Raw genomic sequence first — 19,153 nt, 5'->3', positions numbered from 1 at the left:
CAAGGTGGATGAATGTCTCTCTTTGTCAGTCTTCCCAATCTGGTGCTCTCCTAGCCAGCACATCCACTACCCATGCTGGCTGGGGAGAATATGGCTTGTAGTCAAGCTGTTCTGTATTCTTCATCTGAAGATGTTACCAGGTTGGGGTGGTTCCTTTTTGTTTTTCCTTGATGAGTCTAGTGAAAATATGTTTTACTACATTGAATATACACAAATGCATTCTCCAGCACATTTTGGGGTTTTTAATTACAGTGGTCTGGGTTAATCATACTGGACAAACAGTGACATTTTAAAGTGGCATGTTGCTATTATTGTGTATTGACTGATGCTTTCCGACTGTTTGGGGGGATTTTTAAGATTTCCGTTCACTTTGTTTAGGGGTGTCAATCCAACTTTACCAGTGTGCAAAAGGGCAGTTGTCCTGACTAGTACCACTCTTATTACTTGGTGCAGATCAATGTTTTCCTCCACTCTGGGAGGAAAGACATCATTGTCCTTGTTTCTTCCCTATCATGTACAACACCTGTGTGCACTTAAACGTATCTGCAGGTCCATTCCGGCTCCTTTTATTACTGACATATGTTGAAATGCATAGAAGGCAAGACAGTGCATCATCTACCATTTTCCACACACTGAAGAATTTCAAAGCAAGTTACACACAGACAAGCACAATTACACATGTGCAGCATTCTTCCCACACGAGAGAGAATCACCACATAATAATAATTAGAAGAATCTCCAAAAGTTGTATTTGTGGAAAAATATCTTATTTTTTTAACTGTGGAGTATACGCTAATGCATGTTTACTCAGAAATATGTACTATTGTGTTCAGTGGTGCTTACTCCAAGGAAAGTATACATAGGATAGCAACCATAGCTATCAGTTGTGCTTTGTATTGCAAACATTAATTGGTGATGTTTTCCTCCAAGCACCTGTAAAATATAGTTATAAGTTTGTTTGAATAGTGATCACATTTAAGTAGCAAATTTAACTAAGTATTGGGATATTGCAGTGTCGCCCTACTGTTATATGTTTGTTGATTTATAAAGATTAACAGTCACACAGTCTGGGAACTATTCAACAACAAGCCTTACTTATTAAGGAACTGTACATACGGTTATTAATGAGGTTGGAATCATAAATGGAATATCTTTGGAACTGGCAGGATTGGTATGCAACTCGATTGAAAGGAAGGGAAGTTAGCATAGTAAATGTAATGTTTGGAGCTCCGGCCCCACATATTCTGTTGTGCAAATGGTGGATCCTGCCGGTTCCGTTGTATGAGCGGGACCCACCACTTGCACCACAGAGATTTAGCACTTCCCATAGGAAGCCCTGAAAGACTCATTTCTTGATTGGGACAGATTGGTGGAGTTCCCTTATTAGAGCTCAGCAGATCTGCCCCGTTCCAGTAGCTAGTGTTTTCGTTGGTTTCCAGTTGCCTCCAGAAATGGTGGCTGCTGCTTGCCCTTGACACCTGTAGAGCCATGATCCAAAAAGCAATGCAGATTGCACTTAGCTGGGGTGGAAATCATGTGTTTCCATTATCAAGTTGCAGATTGTGAGCTGAAAAGGTAAGACTTTCCCCACAACTGACATACTGCTCTAAAGAGGTTGGAATTCTCCAGGAAATCTATTTATTCATCATGCAATTAACCAGTTTCCTTGAAAGACCCTACCAGAAGAATTCTCCCAGTTTGGGAAAATACTATATTTCCAATATACTAAACTTCTTGGATCTTCTCCCTAACATATTTTCTGTCATCATAGAATTTTTAGGCACTGGTAAACTCTATTTATCAAAAAGCATGTCTCTCTTCTTGTTGTCAGTTTTGAAATAAGTATGAAGTATTGTGCTATATAAAATGCTGGAATTCAGTAGTCGCTTCATGTCTGAGGGTTTTGTTGGGATTTTTTTTGTAACAGCATAAGAATAAGGATATAAATTATCCTGGTTCATAATTTTGACTGTCTGTTGCTTCATGAATATTAATGCATTTATGAAGCTTGACATCTGTCACTTGGGATGTTCAAAAGTTTTCAATTTTTTTTTATTTAAAAAATGACAAATTTTAATGACTCTTTTTAGAGCCAACTAGTCTGGGGGAGTTTGCAAGAATATCTTGACGTGGTTGTTTTGCACATTTTTGCACCAAGTTGTGAAGCTCCCAGATAGCTTTGTTACTTGTCAATTTTGACACCTATTTCAATCGTCTTTGTAGTATAATTAAGTATCTGGTGGATCCCCAAGCTATGTAGACAAGCTGATGGCATTTCTAGATGAATTGCGCTCTCAGATCAGTGCTAACGTGTGTGTGTGTGTGTGTGTGTGTGTGTGTGTGAGAGAGAGAGAGAGAGAGAGAGAGAGAGAGAGAGAGTTAACTACATATTTGAAGGACTATATGACTATAATAACAACAATGCAAAACCATTTGATTTTTGAATTGAATAAACAGTCATTATTTATAAAACTCGGGAGTAAGCACTATTGATTTTCAGAGAATCTATTCAAATGTAAAGGTGTTGTGGACTGATTCATCCTGTTTTAAATATACAGCCTCTGTCAGACATATTCAACCCTAGGAAAACAGAGCTAGATTTTAAAATCTTCAGCATGTTCCTGAAGAGGCATGTTATATTCCAAATGAAAATGATTGAGACTTATCATTGTATTCCCATTATCCCAGTTCCCCATAGGTGCAAACGCCTTGACTTCAACTCCAGCTAGACTCAATTCTAGGTCCTACTATTTGAGCTCATCTCAGTCCAATCTGTGGACTGATACTTTAGAGGAATATGTATGTAGCAACTTATCTGCCTCAACTCAAATCCTTAGGGCAGAAAAGTTGTAGAAATTGGCTCTCCTTGTATTAAGATCTGCCAAGGGGTCCCACCTTTGGGAGCAGTACATTATGGGTATACAAGAAAAAGAGCCTTCCCAGCTATGACCTGGATATTCACCCGAAGTTGGTCCATTCATGGTCCCTGAACAACACAGATTTCTGGGTTATCATGTTGCAACAGATAACCCTTGAATGGGGCCTTCTTAGAGTATGCAAAGCAGAAGTGGCAAGTGGGCAGGAGGCAGCACACTTGTTTGCTGCTGTGCAGCCCCGACTAACCCATAGATATCCCTTACATGTAAACTGAGCTGCTATTTTGAAACTACCCTCAATTTCAAAACACAGTTGTCCTGCAGCACAGTAATGTCTGTCTGTAATGTAATGTTTTACAGTAATGTCTGTTTTGGCCCTAAGGTTGTTTGTTGCTTGAGAAAAGGGCATGTGAAACTAATTCCATAGTTTATTTTATTTACATATTTATATTTACACATTTATATCCCATCTTTTTTCCTCCAAAGAACCCAAGATGGTGTACATAATTCTCCTCTTCTCCATTTTATCCTCACAACAATAACCCTGTGAGGTAAGCTGGGCTGAGAATCTGTGACTGACCTAAAGTCACCCAGTGAGCTTCCATGGCCAAGTAGGGACGACAACCCAGATCTCCCGACTCTCAGTCCAACACTCTAGCCACTGCACCACACTGGTTTTACCTGCACTGGAAGAAAGACATACTTTATATATATGTTGAATGTCTAGTAGCTTTGCTTCCTCCTTTGCCTCTTGAATGTATAAGTTTCACAGCATCCCATTAAGTACCTCCAGACCAACAGAACAAGTCAGGCCCCCTTTGTCTACCAATAAGGTGAGAGAAGGCATAAGAATTGTATTTTGAATGCAGTATGCACTTCTTGCTCTCTTCTCTCATTAGTTAGATTGTCAAAGAAACATAAACTGTCTTATACGAAGTCGTACTATTGGTATACCTAGTTCAGCACTGCCTATATCTGGGGCAAAGAGAAGGTAGATTGAGATATACTGATAGATCTCCTGGTGAATTGCAGTATGTCAACAAGATCTTCCAGCTCCCGTTGGTTTAACAACAGCACCAGCAAAAGTCTCCCTCTCCATCCTAAATTAGGCTGCTGAAATCAAGGACACTTGGAGAAAACAGAAGTAGATTTATGTGTGAAAGCATTTGTGTACAAGTTCTAGTTCTGATACTAAACAGTAAATCCCTGGATCAAATGTTGCTCAGAGGCACCTTTCCCGCAATTGTGGCAACCTTCCTGAACCACTATTTTGCGCCTGACTCTGATTGGTTTCAGCATTCTAGTGGAAAATAATGTAGATCCCACAGGCCTAAAGTCCTCCCAGCCCTCTGCTCTGTAAGAACTGGCAGCATCTCACCAGATTTCAGACAGGAGTCTTTGCCAGTTCTGACACAAAGATGTCATTTACTATTTAGGAACATAGCAGGCTGCCTTATATTGAATCAGACAATGGGTCCATCTCACCCAATATTGTTGACACTGTCTGGCAGCAGCTCTCCAGGGTTTCGTGCAGGAGTTTTTCCAGCCCTACCTGGAGATGACAAGGATCACGAGCGCATTTCCCAGCATCCTATTCTAAACTATCTGTATGTTTGTTTCTTTGTTTTTGTGAAAAAGTATAGCCATTATCTCTTCAGCTTCTTTTCAAAGATTAAACATGGAGAGGTGTATTTCCTTTTTAACTCTGAAATGCTATGTTCATCTGGAATGCTATAAGCCATTTAAAAAGAAAAAGAAACAACTCCTATAGTCTAGTTTTATCTTGACATGGATAAACTCCAAATGCATGCGATGTGTCATTCCCACCACTCAGCCTTTCCCAGCCTTATCTCACACATGATTCAATGTGTGTATGTATTGTGAAGGCAGGAACCAAACTGTTGACAACTGTAGCCCTCTGAATCTGATCCCAGAATGGAATACCATCATTTTTGTATAATGAATATTCTTGTTTGTGCTTTGATTCCAATTCCAGTATTGAACTTTACAATTTTTTCATCATATTTTCATTCCAGTATTAGCCAAAGGTCACTTTCAGTGTTTTCCAATGATTCTGGTGCACTTACTCCAGACCTACATTAGTGGTTTTTTAAAATTTATTCTTCTGAATTTTGGAACTTAATGGGTGCATTTGTCAACCTGAAATTTAACTGCTGCTTCACGATACAAAGTAGATCTCATTCATAATTATTTCTGTGTTGTATCTTATTTTCATTTACTCTTTGTGCACTTTATTTTATTTTCTCTTGAGTGTGTGTGTGTGTGTCTGTGTGTTTGTGTGTGTCTGTGTGTGTTTCACCCTAGTTAATATTCTTTGAGTTCCAAGTATAAAAAGTATTTAGAAATTTCATTTTGTAAGCATAATTCTCTCAGCAATTTTGGTGTTTTTTCTTTGTAAACTCCAATTACCAAAACCACATGGAATGCATCAAATGCTGGCTCTACTTATGTACTTAGCAATCATCTGAAGATTGCTAACAAAACAAAATTTTGTACATTTATTTAGTAGATGTGATTGGTCTAACCAATGAGATTTGTCTAATGTCTAGTGGTAAGAGTGTCAGCATCTGAGCAAGAAGATAAACCTTTGATTGCATTCCTGAAAACAAAGCACTGTGATGCAGTGCTGGCCATATGCGAATATAATTCATAATATTGTTGTTGTAGATCATTATATTTGTGTTATTTAGCGAACTTTCCTGCGCATATACACTGAGTTCATTTATAGAAAAATACTGTTAGAAAGATTGTGAAATACACACAGAAGTTAAAATTAATTTTATTTTTTAAAAAATAATTGTAAAAAATTGTAAACGCAGGAAGGGAGGGAAGACCCCCTTCCCAAAAATCTATAGAACAAGGAATTTTTATGGGTTTTTAAGAATAAGGAGGGAGTAATGGATATGGATATCTTGAACATAGTCCTACAACCTGTGTAACTTGTGCTCAACCAACTACCCATGTATTGTGCCTGAAAAGTGTTTGACACCCAGGACCAAGTTCAAGGTATGGCGGAAGAGTCCATCAGTGTGGTCCCTCTTAACCAGCATGGTGCAGAAAAGGTGGGACATGGAATTTGGGAGAATGCCCTCAGCTACTTGCCTGAATTCTATGCACAAAACTGGCTCCATGCCATTTTTTTCTATTTTCCAACAGTTCATCCATTATGCTGAGAGAAGGCAAGAAGGACAGCTTTTTCAATTTCCATAATTATACTGAATGGGAAAAATTTAACCCCTCTGGTATTTTTTCCCCAGCCTCTGACCTCCTCAGTAGATCATCTGCTGCTTTCAGGATCCTCTACTGTATGGAGTCAGCAATGTCAACAAGAACAGGTAGACTGTTCTATGGGGGGGGACTTAAGACTAAAATTTTAGGGTCCCCAGTACTAGATACTCAGGTGCACCCACTAAAATAGCCTTGTTTCTAACCTAAGCATTGTAGGTGCAGGTGCATTTGAGGATTCAAGACAGAATGTTTGCATTCCTCAATTTACACTTAGAACGTAAACTATTTATTCAAGCTTTAAAATTAAATGTATTTTATTAAAGAAAAGACAAAGTTTAACACAGTCACAAACCTTTCATCCAAGTAAAGCAAAATGTCATACTCACAAATCTTGTAGCTGTATACTCACAAATTCTGCATTCACTCATACTGACTCTGCAAAGGGATCCTTTCTCTGCAAATGGACTTCCATCTCTCTCAGGCAAAATCAAGGAGTCGCTGGGGCCTACATGCTAGGCTCAGAGCAACATCCTTGATCTCATGCCTGAGAGAAAGGAAAGATATCTTCCTCCTCTGTATTCAGACTTAAAAACCCTTCTCAAAGTTAGTGACCCTCCTAATACATCTTTATTTATTTTAAAATATCTAAGTCTGTTGGTCCACATCATTAGTTTTGACTACCTTCTTCCCAGAATGTGTCATCCTTTCTGATGTACTTGTTAACCCTAAACTGGACATTAATTTTGCTTTTCATCTGGTCAACTGTGTGGTTTACTTCTCTTTTCTTCTAGACATGGGGAATACATACAGCATAGGCGTGCGCAGCACATTTCATTAGGGGGTTCAGCCAGGGGTTGGTTTTTTTAAGGTAAACATTGATTAAATATATAGTAATAAAGGACTTTTTTCCATTCATCAAACAAACAAAATAAACGAAAACTGAAGTAAACTGTATTTTTTTTAATTAACAAGTAATCTGTACTTTAAAAATACACATTTTAAAATGGAGACTCTGAATACTGTTTTTTGCTGTAGTGATAACCAGGCATATATAAAGATATAGTCAATTTTCACCATCTTTAAATTTAATCAGATAATGACCTAATCCAAACTTACTAAAACAGATTCACATTTAAAACAGATTCTATCACATTAACAACAATGAGTGTCATCTTAAGTTCCAGCACCATACATAGAATACACCATACATCAAATGCCCTAATAATGATTTTAAAAGATTGCCCTGTGTGCTGCTGAGCAAAGAATTTGGAATGAGGTCCAGGAGAGAGACTTCTGGGGTGAATATAGTGAGGACGAGGGGTGGCTGCGAGCCTAGCATAAGAGAGGGCTGGCTGGAAAGATTTGGAAAACTTGGGGGAGTGTAGGAGATCTGGAACTAGGGGCATCTCTGGAAGGCCGCGAAGGGGCTATTGGCAGAAGACAGGAGATGAAGGAGAAAAGAGAGGATGGGAAACCGTCACAAGGGCACATCAGTCTTCTTTACTGATCAATTGTAAGCCGCTCCGGGAGACTTTTAGGCTGAGGTACGGGATAAAAATACTCTAAATAAAAATACTCTAAATAAAATAAGGGCAAAAGAAGAGGATTGGCGTAGGGGGAGCCCTGGGGAAAGAAGAGAGAGAAATGCCCCTATGTGTGGGGCTAGAAGAGGGAGAGAGGGTGCGGACAGGAGAGGTATGAGTGTCCCGGAGGGGAAAGGAAACAGAGGTAATGTTTAGCCTTGAGGAGAAGCCTGAGGGGAGACATGATAGCACTCTTCAAATACTTGAAAGATTGACACACACAGGAGGGCCAGGATCTCTTCTCGATCATCCCAGAGTGCAGGACACGGAATAATGGGCTCAAGTTACAGGAAGTCAGATTCCAGCTGGACATCAGGAAAAACCTCCTGACTGTTAGAGCAGTATGACAGTAGAACCAGTTACCTAGGAAGGTTGTGGGCTCTCCCACACTAGAGGCATTCAAGAAGCAGCTGGACAACCACCTGTCAGAGATGCTTTAAGGTGGATTCCTGCATTGAGCAGGACTTGATGGCCTTATAGACCTCTTCCAACTCTATTATTCTATGATTCTATGAAAACAGTAGTGTAGATCCTGCCTGAGACACCTGGGCCCTGTACACCTAGGAAACCCAATGCATATTGTTCAGTATCTAAATTATAGCCAGCTCTTGCCAGGGCTGGTCCAAGACATTTTGCTGCCCAAAGCGGAATAGCAAATGACATGACCCCCCACCCCACCCCTAAACTCACAGTGCCAAGCCAGTAAAGTCATTTTGGCACTTGAGGCCAGTGGACAACAGCTTATTATGCCATAATAAAGTTGTGAGTCTTCCAGATCTCACAGGATACTTTACAGCTTTTAAACACAAAAGAAGAAGAGGACTATACCACAACCTGGGCTTGTGGGTCATGTAACCAGCAAGTCCAGTCCAGAAAGGAAATCCGGACACAAGCAATTCAAGCCAAACCACACCACATACCCACATACTGTATAAGAAGTCCTACAATTCTCAGCATACCCCAGCCAGCCATGCTGGCTAGGGGATTCTAGGAGTTGAAGGACTTTTTTCTGTCTAAACATGCATAAAATTGTGCCTTTAACTTATCATGTCACACTAACAGGAATACAGGAATCAAATAGGATTTCCTTCTTCAGTGGGACACACTTACTTAGGAGTAAGTACCATTTTGTTATAGGAAAGGATAATATATTTTTAATTAAAATTTAAAAATAACTATCACCTGGTACAGAGTTTTCCTATGGAAGACCTGGCTGGTTCACTGTTGTAATTATTTGATTGGGACTGAAGTAGAGGGGCACTAATTTTGCTGTACTTATTGTCTTTAACTATGGTTAAATATCCCAGTGTGGGATGTACTTACTGTCTTTAAATATGGTTAAATATCCCACAGTTACCTTGCTATTCTATTTCTACAATTCTTTTTTTCCTGTCCTTTCTTCATCCTCTCTTCATTTTCAGGCTGCATCCGGTGCACATTTACCTCAGAGTAAGTTTGATTGATCTCAGTGGGGCTTACTTCTGAGTAGACATACATAGGATTGTGCTGCAGCTCTGTTTTAAAGTGACACAAGAGACACACATACCATATTTACCAAAAGAATGGCTTGAAAAATAAATATTGTAGAGCTAGGAACAGTGTAGGCCCCTGACTGTAAGCCCCACTGCTGGCCGGCCTTCTCCCCCTCACCTCCTTCGCATGTGGTGCTCTTCTCTTCCTCCTCATTGCTGCTGCCAGCTCTCCTCTGTGAGGAGAGCTGGCAGCAGGTCTCTTCCAGTGGTCTCTGTGAATTGGAAATAGGAGAGCAGCCCTTCTCCCCGAACATCTGTCTTTGCCCCTGAAGGAACGCGCCTGCCTGACGAGTGAATTGCGGGAAGCGCGGCAGCCCCTCGCCCGCCGGCCACTCTCCCTGCTCTGGCCCTTCGCAGGGAAAGAGAAAGGCGGAAGGAGGTAACTGGGGAAAGCAGCGGAGAAACGCACCCACAAAGGTCTCCGCTCCGCAGGGAAGCCCAAACGGCACTTACTGGCCCCGCCATACACCTAGCCAGGCCCCGCCCCCGCCCCCGCCAGGCCCAGCAGTAGGAACCGCAGCTGCGGCCACAACGAGGCGCGGAGCCGGAGGAGGAGCAGGAACCGGAGTGGGGTGGGCGCAGCCGCTGGAGGCTTCTGACGGGCGGCACTGCACATTTCCCTCTGACCCGTCTCCAGAGTGACGGCGCCTGGCTCGGCCCGCAGCGGCCTCAGAGGGGGTTCAGCAAGGACGGGGCAAACATGGCGGCGGCGGCACATTAGGGGGTTCAATGGAACCCTCTGCATCCCCTGTGCGCACGCCAATGACATACAGTTGTAACAAGTGCAGGACAATTATGACTAATATAGCAAATCATTCTCTCCCCACCACAAGTAACAAGCTTCTATACCTTAAAGCTTCTAAAAACTCTGTTTATTGGTTTTCTACATACTCTTTTGCTCCCCCAACCCCTTCTATGCCCCCAAAGCTTTTCCCCTATACTATGCTAACAAGTTGTGAACCGCCCAGAGAGCTCCGGCTATTGGGCGGTATAGAAATGTAATAAATAAATAAATAAATAAATAAATAAGTCCTTATAAACCCATCCTTACACATATTCAGTAAAATTGCAAGCAAAGAAAAAATCCTTTAGTTCAGCCTCTGGTGGAACACCATACATAGTGTTCCACCATACACCTACCAGTTATCTGAGATGGGGAGGAGGATCCTGGGTATGTACACACCAGCATGACACCCCAAAAGTTAGGAGGGACACTCCGGCACTCTGTGTGTGTGTGTGTGTGTGTGTGTGTTTTAAAGGATGAGCCGGTCGTGCAACTGCACAGCCCCGATCATTCGCACAAAACGTAAGTTAAAAACAACAACACTTAACTTCGAAAAGCGGCAGCAGCCATCCTAGGGAAACTGCTGCTCCCCCACCCCCATGGACACGGAGCACACATACCCCAAGCTCCATGCCTGTTTGCAAAGCCCCGTTGATCACGGGGAGGAGAGAGACCCGGGAGCCTGCACCACCTCATCCACAGCACTCGGGGTTGTCCTGGGACCAAAGGAAAAACTGGGATAAGTGTTGTCCATTTTATCCCAGTGAAAGTGGAAGGTCATCCCTGGTTGACCCTCAGATCCCCTGTGCATCATTTGGGCGCACAGGGATGATCTTGAGATGACCCCGGGATAAATGGATGGTGTAGACATTTTATTTATTTATTTAAAACATTTATATCCCGCCCTATATCAATAAGATCTCAAGGCGGCATACATGCCCATGGTTAGCTTGGTGGAGCACAAGTTGTGCATATATATATATATATATATATATATATATATATGCCTTGTCTTAATTGCACAACAAATTATAGGGAAATGTTTTTGAATTAAAGTTCTCTAAAAGTTAAACCCACACACACATACATTTGCTTGCTTTTCTCACGGTCCTTGGAAGAACTTCCACAATGGGTTTATTATAAGTTGGAATCTACTGTCAACTGTGTTAGACTTATGGTTAAGGACTTTTGATTACTTGTTTCTTGTGCTTTCCTTGTTAGTGACAATGTTGTCACATTTTCAAGCCTGCTCATTTTTTTATTATTATTTGGGGGTAGGGGGAGTAACGACTAAGTACTTATCCATGTGCTAAGTATTTAGCAATTCAGATTCTTGTAATCCAACAGATATGCCATAGATTGTCTAAAGTTGTCTTTGTACGTTATCTTTATTTACGTTTGTAAATTTTGTATATCGATTTTTAATGTTTAATGTTTTAATCATTTGTGAGCCACCCAGAGAACTTCAGCTCTGGGGTGGTATAGAAATGTAAATAATAATGATGTAAAATGTATACAATAAAAGTATTAAAATAAGTTGTGGTATTTTTTGGCTTTAAATGTGTTTTGGAGGGGTGTTAACTAATGCAGACTCATTATATTGCATGGTTTTCTTTTTTTTTTCTAAATAGGTAATGAGTTTGGGCATCCAGAATGGTTGGACTTTCCCAGAAAAGGCAATAACGAAAGTTACCATTATGCTAGGAGGCAGTTTCATTTAGCTGATGATCAGATTCTTCGCTACAGATTCTTAAATGCATTTGACAGAGATATGAACAAATTGGAAGAAAGATTCGGCTGGCTTGCATCACCCCCGGTAAAGTATATACACTAAAAGTATTGTCCGTTAATCACCGGTTCAGAATTTCAGTAATAAACTTCATTAAAAGAAATAAGACAGATATTTATGTACTGTTTTATCCCCTTAACATATTTTCAAAACAATTCAGTGGTGGCTTGTTTGTTCATAAAATTCTGAAGCAGTATCTTGTTTACCATGGTAGGATTCTTTTTCCTTCTCCTCCATTTCACTTTAAAAAAAAGAAAAGAAAAAAAGCTGTCTAGAGGCTCTTCCACACGTCGTACTGAAAGCGCTTCCATCCGCCCCCAGTGCACCCCGAAAATGATCGTGTAGCTTGCCTGTAAAAGAGACGAGGAAGAAGCGTCCTTGCCGCCGCCACCCTCCTCGCCCGCCGGGACGGAAAGCTCAGCGGAAGAAGGCGGGAAGGCGGGGTGGAGACCCTGCCTTCTTCTGCCGAGCTCTCCGTCCCGGCGAGCGAGGAGGGAGGTGGGTGGCAGCGGCGCCGGCAATGACGCCTCTTCCTCGTCTCTTTTACAGGCAAGCTACACGATCGTTTTCGGGGTGCACTGGGGGCGGATGGAAGCGCTTTCAGTACGACGTGTGGAAGAGCCCTAGATCTAATACAGTGATATCTTTAAAATGTTTTAATTATTTTGACAACTGTGTTTGATATAAATTGCTGTGCTTATCCTTACAAAAAATGTTTTTATTTTTGGATAATTAGTTACATTTTTGCTCCCTAGTCATCAAGATTCTACTTACTCTTAAAATAAGACTACAAATAGACCATGTTCCAAGTTCAGTTACGTTTGATTGTGTTACAATTCTTGCCATTTTACTCTTAGATCCAATTTCCAAGCTTCATGTGGTCCAATAATTTGCTTGAAAAGGAACACTTTGACTATTTGCATATTATGGGCCTTAGTAGAGTGCATAGGCTAGGAGTATATTCAATAAACAAAAAACCATTTGATTGAACAGGTTGACCAGATTCACTCGCACATGGGTGGGTAATAAGCCACTGTGGCTTATTAACCACCCCTGCGTCTGTTGCTCGATTTCCCTAATTACCCTTGCTGGGTGTAACTTACTGGTACATTTGAAGTCGGCGAGGGTAGGGTTCCTGGGTGGTTTGTTGATGACCCAAGCCACCACTCTTGCTGGGTTCGCACATAACGACAAACTGTGTATGACAAGGGTAATTAAGGTAATGAACCAGCATGCAATTGGCATGTGTGGCATTGGTTAAAAAGGCACCATGCCTTGTTAACCACATTTTTGTTGTGTGAACCAGGCCAATGTGTGAAGGGATTTTTATGTTCACTCAAGTTCCAAAATGCTGGGAAATTATGGCTGTTAAGGGCCATGGAATAGCACTCTATTTTATTCCTTTTCCTATCCTGTGAATATGACCTTATGAAATTTCACAGGGGAAAAATGGGGTGAAAAATCAAACTTTTTTTCAAATCCTGCAAATACCTTCTACTGCAGTGTATAAATACTGACAAACTCTATACATTCACTGCTCTGCGAGCAGGCTGGTTCATACCAGTTTCCCAGAGTGTGTCAGAACTCGCGTTAACAATAGACAGGATTGCAGCATTTAATTAATACAATTGCTGCCACAGAAGGATTTTGGGGAAAGCTTTGCAACTATATAACTTGGTAGAGGAGACAACAGTATAGCCTAGAAGGACCAGAGAATTTTACAGAATGAGTTGTCTGTGAAAATTCATTTCATTGAAAAGCAATTACTCTAGCCTGCCATAGCACAGTTTGTTGCTTTTCTAATGCAGCTAGTTTTGCATTGGTAAATTCCTTTCTTAGAGCCTGATCCTTTTATTCATATTTAATATGCAAACAGAGATGCAGTAGCCAATGGCATTCTATTAGAATCATTTATGTTGAGGTGAAAATATGATATATATCAATCAAACTGTTTAGAGAATGTATGATATCAAGCAGTATATTTATTTCTTACCCCACCTTGATCCAAAGGGCGAGGCGGGTAAGAAATACTATTATTATTATTATTATTATTATTATTATTATTATTATTATTATTATTATTATTATCTTAGATAAATAAAAACAATATATTCTGTCCGTTCACTAATACAAAATAGCCCTGCAGCCTCTACCAATTGCTTGTTTATAATAAAATTTCTATTCTTTCATTCTCTTGCAATAAACACAGCCTGTTCCCATCAAAATATGTACATTGTCAAAATAGGATTATTTTGTAGATTTTGAAAGGCTATATAGCACCATATTATCATGAGTTCAATTACTTTATAATGAAAATGTTTTTCTCTTAATTGATACTTAAGAGGTCAGTGAAGTCTCAATCAGAAATCCATCATCAACCTATCTGATATAGCCCTTCCCCCCCACCCCAATTGAATGGTGTGTTCAAGAGCTCTCCAAACCAATCGTGTCTTTTTAGGCTAGATGGAACAACTATTAGGTGGATCCACAGTTGGCTACAGAATTGGACTCAGTGACCCCATTCAGACGACACGCTAAACTATGCTGCTTAACCACAAAATGGTTAACGGAATCCTTAGCCATGGTTTACGGTGTCGTCTGACACACGTTTTCCTTAACCATCTTGCCCGTTAACCACTATTGTGGTTAGGTTCACTTACCACGTCATGCAAAGTGGTTAGCGGCACTAATCCCCTTTCCTTTTGTGTCATTGTAAGCCTCTGGGCAGGGACTGTCAAGAAATATTTTTGTAAGCCACCGTGAGAGCCTTTTTTGGCTGAATGGCGGGATAAAAATGCTTAAATAAATAAAATAAAAGTGCCATCTGACACGTGTCTATGGTTAAGGGTTTAAGGGGTTAAGGCATAGAGCTTCCAGTACAGAGTTGCCTAACTAGGTGGGGCCGCGCTAGCCAGCAAGCTCTATGGTTGCTCTGGACTGCTGATTTATACGCTCGCTGCATCTGCCATTTCGTGTTTTGCATTAGTTTTTTGGAGCAATTTTTGCTCTTCTTAGCAGAGCATGCTTACAGCAGAGCTTTTTAAATCCCCGCTTGCAATTTCCCCATACGAAGCACCCGTTTCTCCTACCTCGTTGAAGCATCATTACACCCCTCAGGTTCTCATTATTGTGGCGGCACTGCCTGATGATGCAGCTAGCGCAGCCATCCTGGAAGGCTTCTGCCTCCCCTGTGATGACTGTAGAGGTATAGCAGACATGGCGATGCAGAAAGCAAAACGAGGGGATGCATGCATGTAATTGCTGATTTCATTGGTGCCTGCTCTAAAATGACGGCCATAACTGCCAGGGCTCCTAGCGCTAGGGCTGTTTGAATCAGTTGGAGGAATCAGTTGGAGGAATCAGTTGGAGGAAGCAGATGCTCCACTAACTACTTCGTGGTTAGCGTGCGGTTAAGGAAAGCTTAACCACAAAAGGGTTAAAAGTGTCGTCTGCTCCCATTTTGCATGTGGTTAGCATAAACACAGCTGGCCATGGTTAAGTTAACCACAAAGCCCAGAGTGTTGTCTGAACTGGGCCATTGAGTGCTTATCAATGGTGCCTTATCAAACTGGGGGGAGGTAACAAGCGGGGTACCGCAGGGCTCAGGCCTGGGCCCAATGCTCGTCAACATTTTTATTAATGACTTGGACAAGGAGGTATAGGGAACGCTTATCAGATTTGCAGATGACCCAAAATTGGGTGGCATAGCTAATACCCTGGAAGACAGAAGCAAATTTCAAGGTGATCTTGATAGGCTGGAGTGCTGTGCTGAAAACAACAGAATGAAATTTAATAGGGATAAATGCCAAGTTCTACACCTAGGAAAAAGAAACCAAATGCACAGTTACATGATGGGGGACACTTGGCTCAGCAATACTATATGCGAGAAGGATCTTGGAATTATTGTAGATCACAAGCTGAATATGAGCCAACAGTGTGATGTGGCTGCAAAAAAAGAAAATACTGTTTTGGGCTAGAAGTACAGCTTCTAGTCCAAAATAGAAGGTAGAAGTACAGCTTCTAAGTCGTGCAAAGTATTGGTTCCCCTCTATTCAGCATTGGTTGGCCCTCATCTTGAGTATTGTGTCCAGTTCTGGGCACCACACTTCAAGAAGGATACAGACAAGCTGGAGGGGGTTCAGAGGAGGGCAACAAGGATGATCAGTAGTATGGAAACAAAGCCCTATGAGGGATGTTTAGCCTTGAGAAGAGAAGGTTGAGGAGAGACATGATAGCAATCTTCAAATACTTGAAAAGTTGGACCTCAGGAAAAACTTTCTGACTGTAAAAGCAGTATGATAATGGAACCAATTACCTAGGGAGGTCGTGGGCTCTCCCACACTAGAGGCATTCAAGAGGCAGCTGGACAGCCATCTGTCAGGTATGCTTTAAGGTGGATTCCTGCACTGAACAGGGAGTTGGACTCGATGGCCTTATACGTCCCTTCCAATTCTACTATTCTATGATTCTTTGAAGGCATATTGGTTCCTAAAGATTTGCTTATCGTACTGAAAGATCTAATGACTTTGAGTCCAAAATCATTCTAGTTCTAGGAAATGCCAACTATGGCCTTAGCTAGACCAAGTCCTATCCTGTGATGGAGGAGGGTAGATCTCACGTTGTGTTTAACGGAGATCCTTCCTCTGTCTACACGTGACGACCTCAGCAGGAGAGGCGTCGCGTCCGCCATTTTTTATTTTTCAAAGGACCAACAGCGCACGAACGCTCGTGCACTAAAGGTAAGTGGTTTTTTTAAAAAAATTAAATTATTTCCCCCTCTCCCCCTACCCTACGCCCGATGAGCGCAGCACTCCCATCGCGCGGAGGTGGGTCAACCCGCAGCACCTGGCCACACATTCCGCAGTCTCGGGCTCAGCGGGAAAAACCAAAGGAAAGGGCAATATCCTGGGGCAAGGGAGGGATGATCCCTCCCTGATCCCGGGATCCCCTGTGCGTCATGTGGACGCACAGGGACGATCCCGGGGTTCGACCCGGGATAAAGCCCCATCTAGCTGTGGCCTATACCTCATTTCTGAGCATGGGAAGAAAAAGTATCACCAATAAAGCTAATGTGTGTAGTGGAATCGCTATGTTTTACTCAGCGATTCCCCGGCTAGAGAAGGGGGGTCTTACTCAGCCAGCCCACACACAAGCCCCTTCACTGCCGCTTGTTAACCCTTTAGAGTCTAGGTTCTCAAGGAAACCACACCACACTCCAGAAATAGGGACCAAACACTTTTATTCTTTACATTACACACTACCATAAGGGTACACACATAAAGGTACACACATAAGAGGTTTGGGGGGGAAACACGGACAAAGGAATGACACACTTAGGACAGCAGGAACTAATACCTCACCCTCACCCTTTATATGCTCAAGCCTAATAGAATTCGCACTCACTCCCCACTTTTACCTCCCCCCAGCCGTAACTCCGGCAAGGTCCCTTGCCCAATTGTACCCAAACCTGGACTTAAAACAAAACAAACATATAACTCTGTGACTCAACCTCTTGTTGCTCACTCCAACTTGACTTTACATCACTCGAATTAAGACTCCTTCCCTCAGCGGCCGTGTGGAGCCTCCACCATCCAGCCGGTCCGGCCTGGATGCTCTGACTCACCACACACACGCTGGACTCCTAACACCCACAGGAAAGGGACCAGACCCTTAGGTGCCTAAGCCTTTTATCCCTTTCTAGGACCCCCTTGTCACCAGACCCACCCTGACCAATAGAAACCCCATAGCAACCCACACCTCTCCCCAAGGGAGGGGGGAATGCTCCCAGACATTGCACAGCTGCAACTTGTTACTTCCCCCACCCACCCCTGGTACCAGCCCGGGGAGGCGTTATCAGATGCCAGGAGTTTCTCACCCAGCGCGGCCTTGGCTTTTCGCTTGCTACTCCCTTTTCAGACACACAAAAACCCTCTCCCTCTCCCTGGGATGAAGCAAAAAGATGGTCTCTTAAAGGAACCATGGGCTCAGCCCATGACAATGTGTACCCAAGTAGATTGTGTATTTCCTAAAGCTACTCCGTTAACCTACAGCTGAGGGATACTCAGGCTTTTTCATGTGGAAGAAGAAATAGTGCTTGAACCATACCCCTTGCTCTCTGATTCCTCACTCCCCCCTCTTCTGCATGTTTATCACAAGTCCCACTGAATCAATAGGATTTAGCCAAAGATTAATGTGCACAGGATTGCAGCCTTAATAAATCTAAGCCCTGCCTGTATCAACTCCTGATTCACGGCTGTGTTTAGTTCCTATTTAATTTCTTCTGTTTTAAATTCCTCTCAGATTTCTTGCTAAATGCAGAAATATTACGTAAAAAATAACAGCCTTAGTCCAACTTGAATGCTTGGTACTTGTCTTCCAATGGCATATAAATGCATTTTAATCTTCTCCCATCTTGAAATTGGCCCTCTGAAGTGCTTGTATTGTTCCAGGAAAAGGTTCTATATAAGATAGTCTTCTAGTGAACACTCTCTTATGAAATAGAACTTATTTCTGGTGTGCTTTGAAGGATTCCATCCAATGTCCTCCACCCCACCACTTTTTTTAAGCAAAGATATACTTCTTTAGCCAGCATGCTTCCAGTTTCCATTCTGGAGTGAAATTGACATGAAAATAATAGCTAATTATTATTCTGAAGTGATACAAGCCAATGACATTCTAAAGGGATATAGCAGTATCTCAAAGACCCTGCTTTTTAAGATTTGTGTTAAAAGTAAAATTCTGTGCAGCCCTAAATCACCATCAGTTCAGCTTTTGGCGTAACCAGGAAGGAGCAGTGAATAGTTGAAAAAGAATTATGAAGAAAAGGGCTGAGCCTTGAAAGAATTTCCCTCTCAGATGTCATTGTGGCAGTTTCTACACACGCACGCAAACCTTCAATAGGTAAAGTGAAATGTGTAGCTGATTTGTTATTCCTTTTTTTTCTTTTATAGCTTACTCAACTCTTTAAAGATTGAAACCATAGTTTTATCATCTGAATTCTTAGATAAAGTTACTTACAGACAAGGTGCCATTTTCATTTTAACTTATTTCATCTTCATTCGTCATATTCCCCCCACCTTGGTTATAATTCCATGTGGCAGTAAATATGTGAAAGCATTTTAATAAGTATATAATTTAACTTTTTTTGTTTACTCTTTTTTAGGCTTATGTGTGTGAAAAACATGAATCAGACAAAGTTATTGCTTTTGAGAGGGCAAATCTCCTATTTATATTTAATTTCCACCCATCTAAAAGCTTTACAGATTACAGAGTGGGTACAGAAAAACCAGGAAAATATCCTTTTCTTCTCTACGGTCAATTTCAGATGTAACGTTAGAGTA

At 41.6% G+C, this 19,153-nt stretch overlaps 1 protein-coding gene across 3 annotated transcripts in view; it reads left to right on the top strand.

Moving 5' to 3' along the window:
• The window catches only part of GBE1 (1,4-alpha-glucan branching enzyme 1), a 216,902-nt gene that overhangs the window by 137,042 nt on the left and 60,707 nt on the right, over positions 1–19,153 (top strand). For all 3 annotated transcript variants that reach the window (XR_010025475.1, XM_063126768.1, XM_063126767.1), the window contains exons 13-14: positions 11,656–11,840; positions 18,976–19,106. Coding sequence is in view for 2 of the 3 variants with exons in the window: in XM_063126768.1 (XP_062982838.1) it covers positions 11,656–11,840; positions 18,976–19,106 (316 nt within the window). In the remaining variant the exon portion in view is untranslated. The remainder of the gene's footprint in view (positions 1–11,655; positions 11,841–18,975; positions 19,107–19,153) is intronic.

The sequence above is a fragment of the Elgaria multicarinata genome, chromosome 5, assembly GCF_023053635.1.
Source record: "Elgaria multicarinata webbii isolate HBS135686 ecotype San Diego chromosome 5, rElgMul1.1.pri, whole genome shotgun sequence".
Taxonomy (NCBI): Eukaryota; Metazoa; Chordata; class Lepidosauria; order Squamata; family Anguidae; genus Elgaria; species Elgaria multicarinata.
The sequence above is the reverse complement of the archived record's forward strand: the minus strand, read 5'-3'. Positions and strand labels throughout refer to the sequence as shown.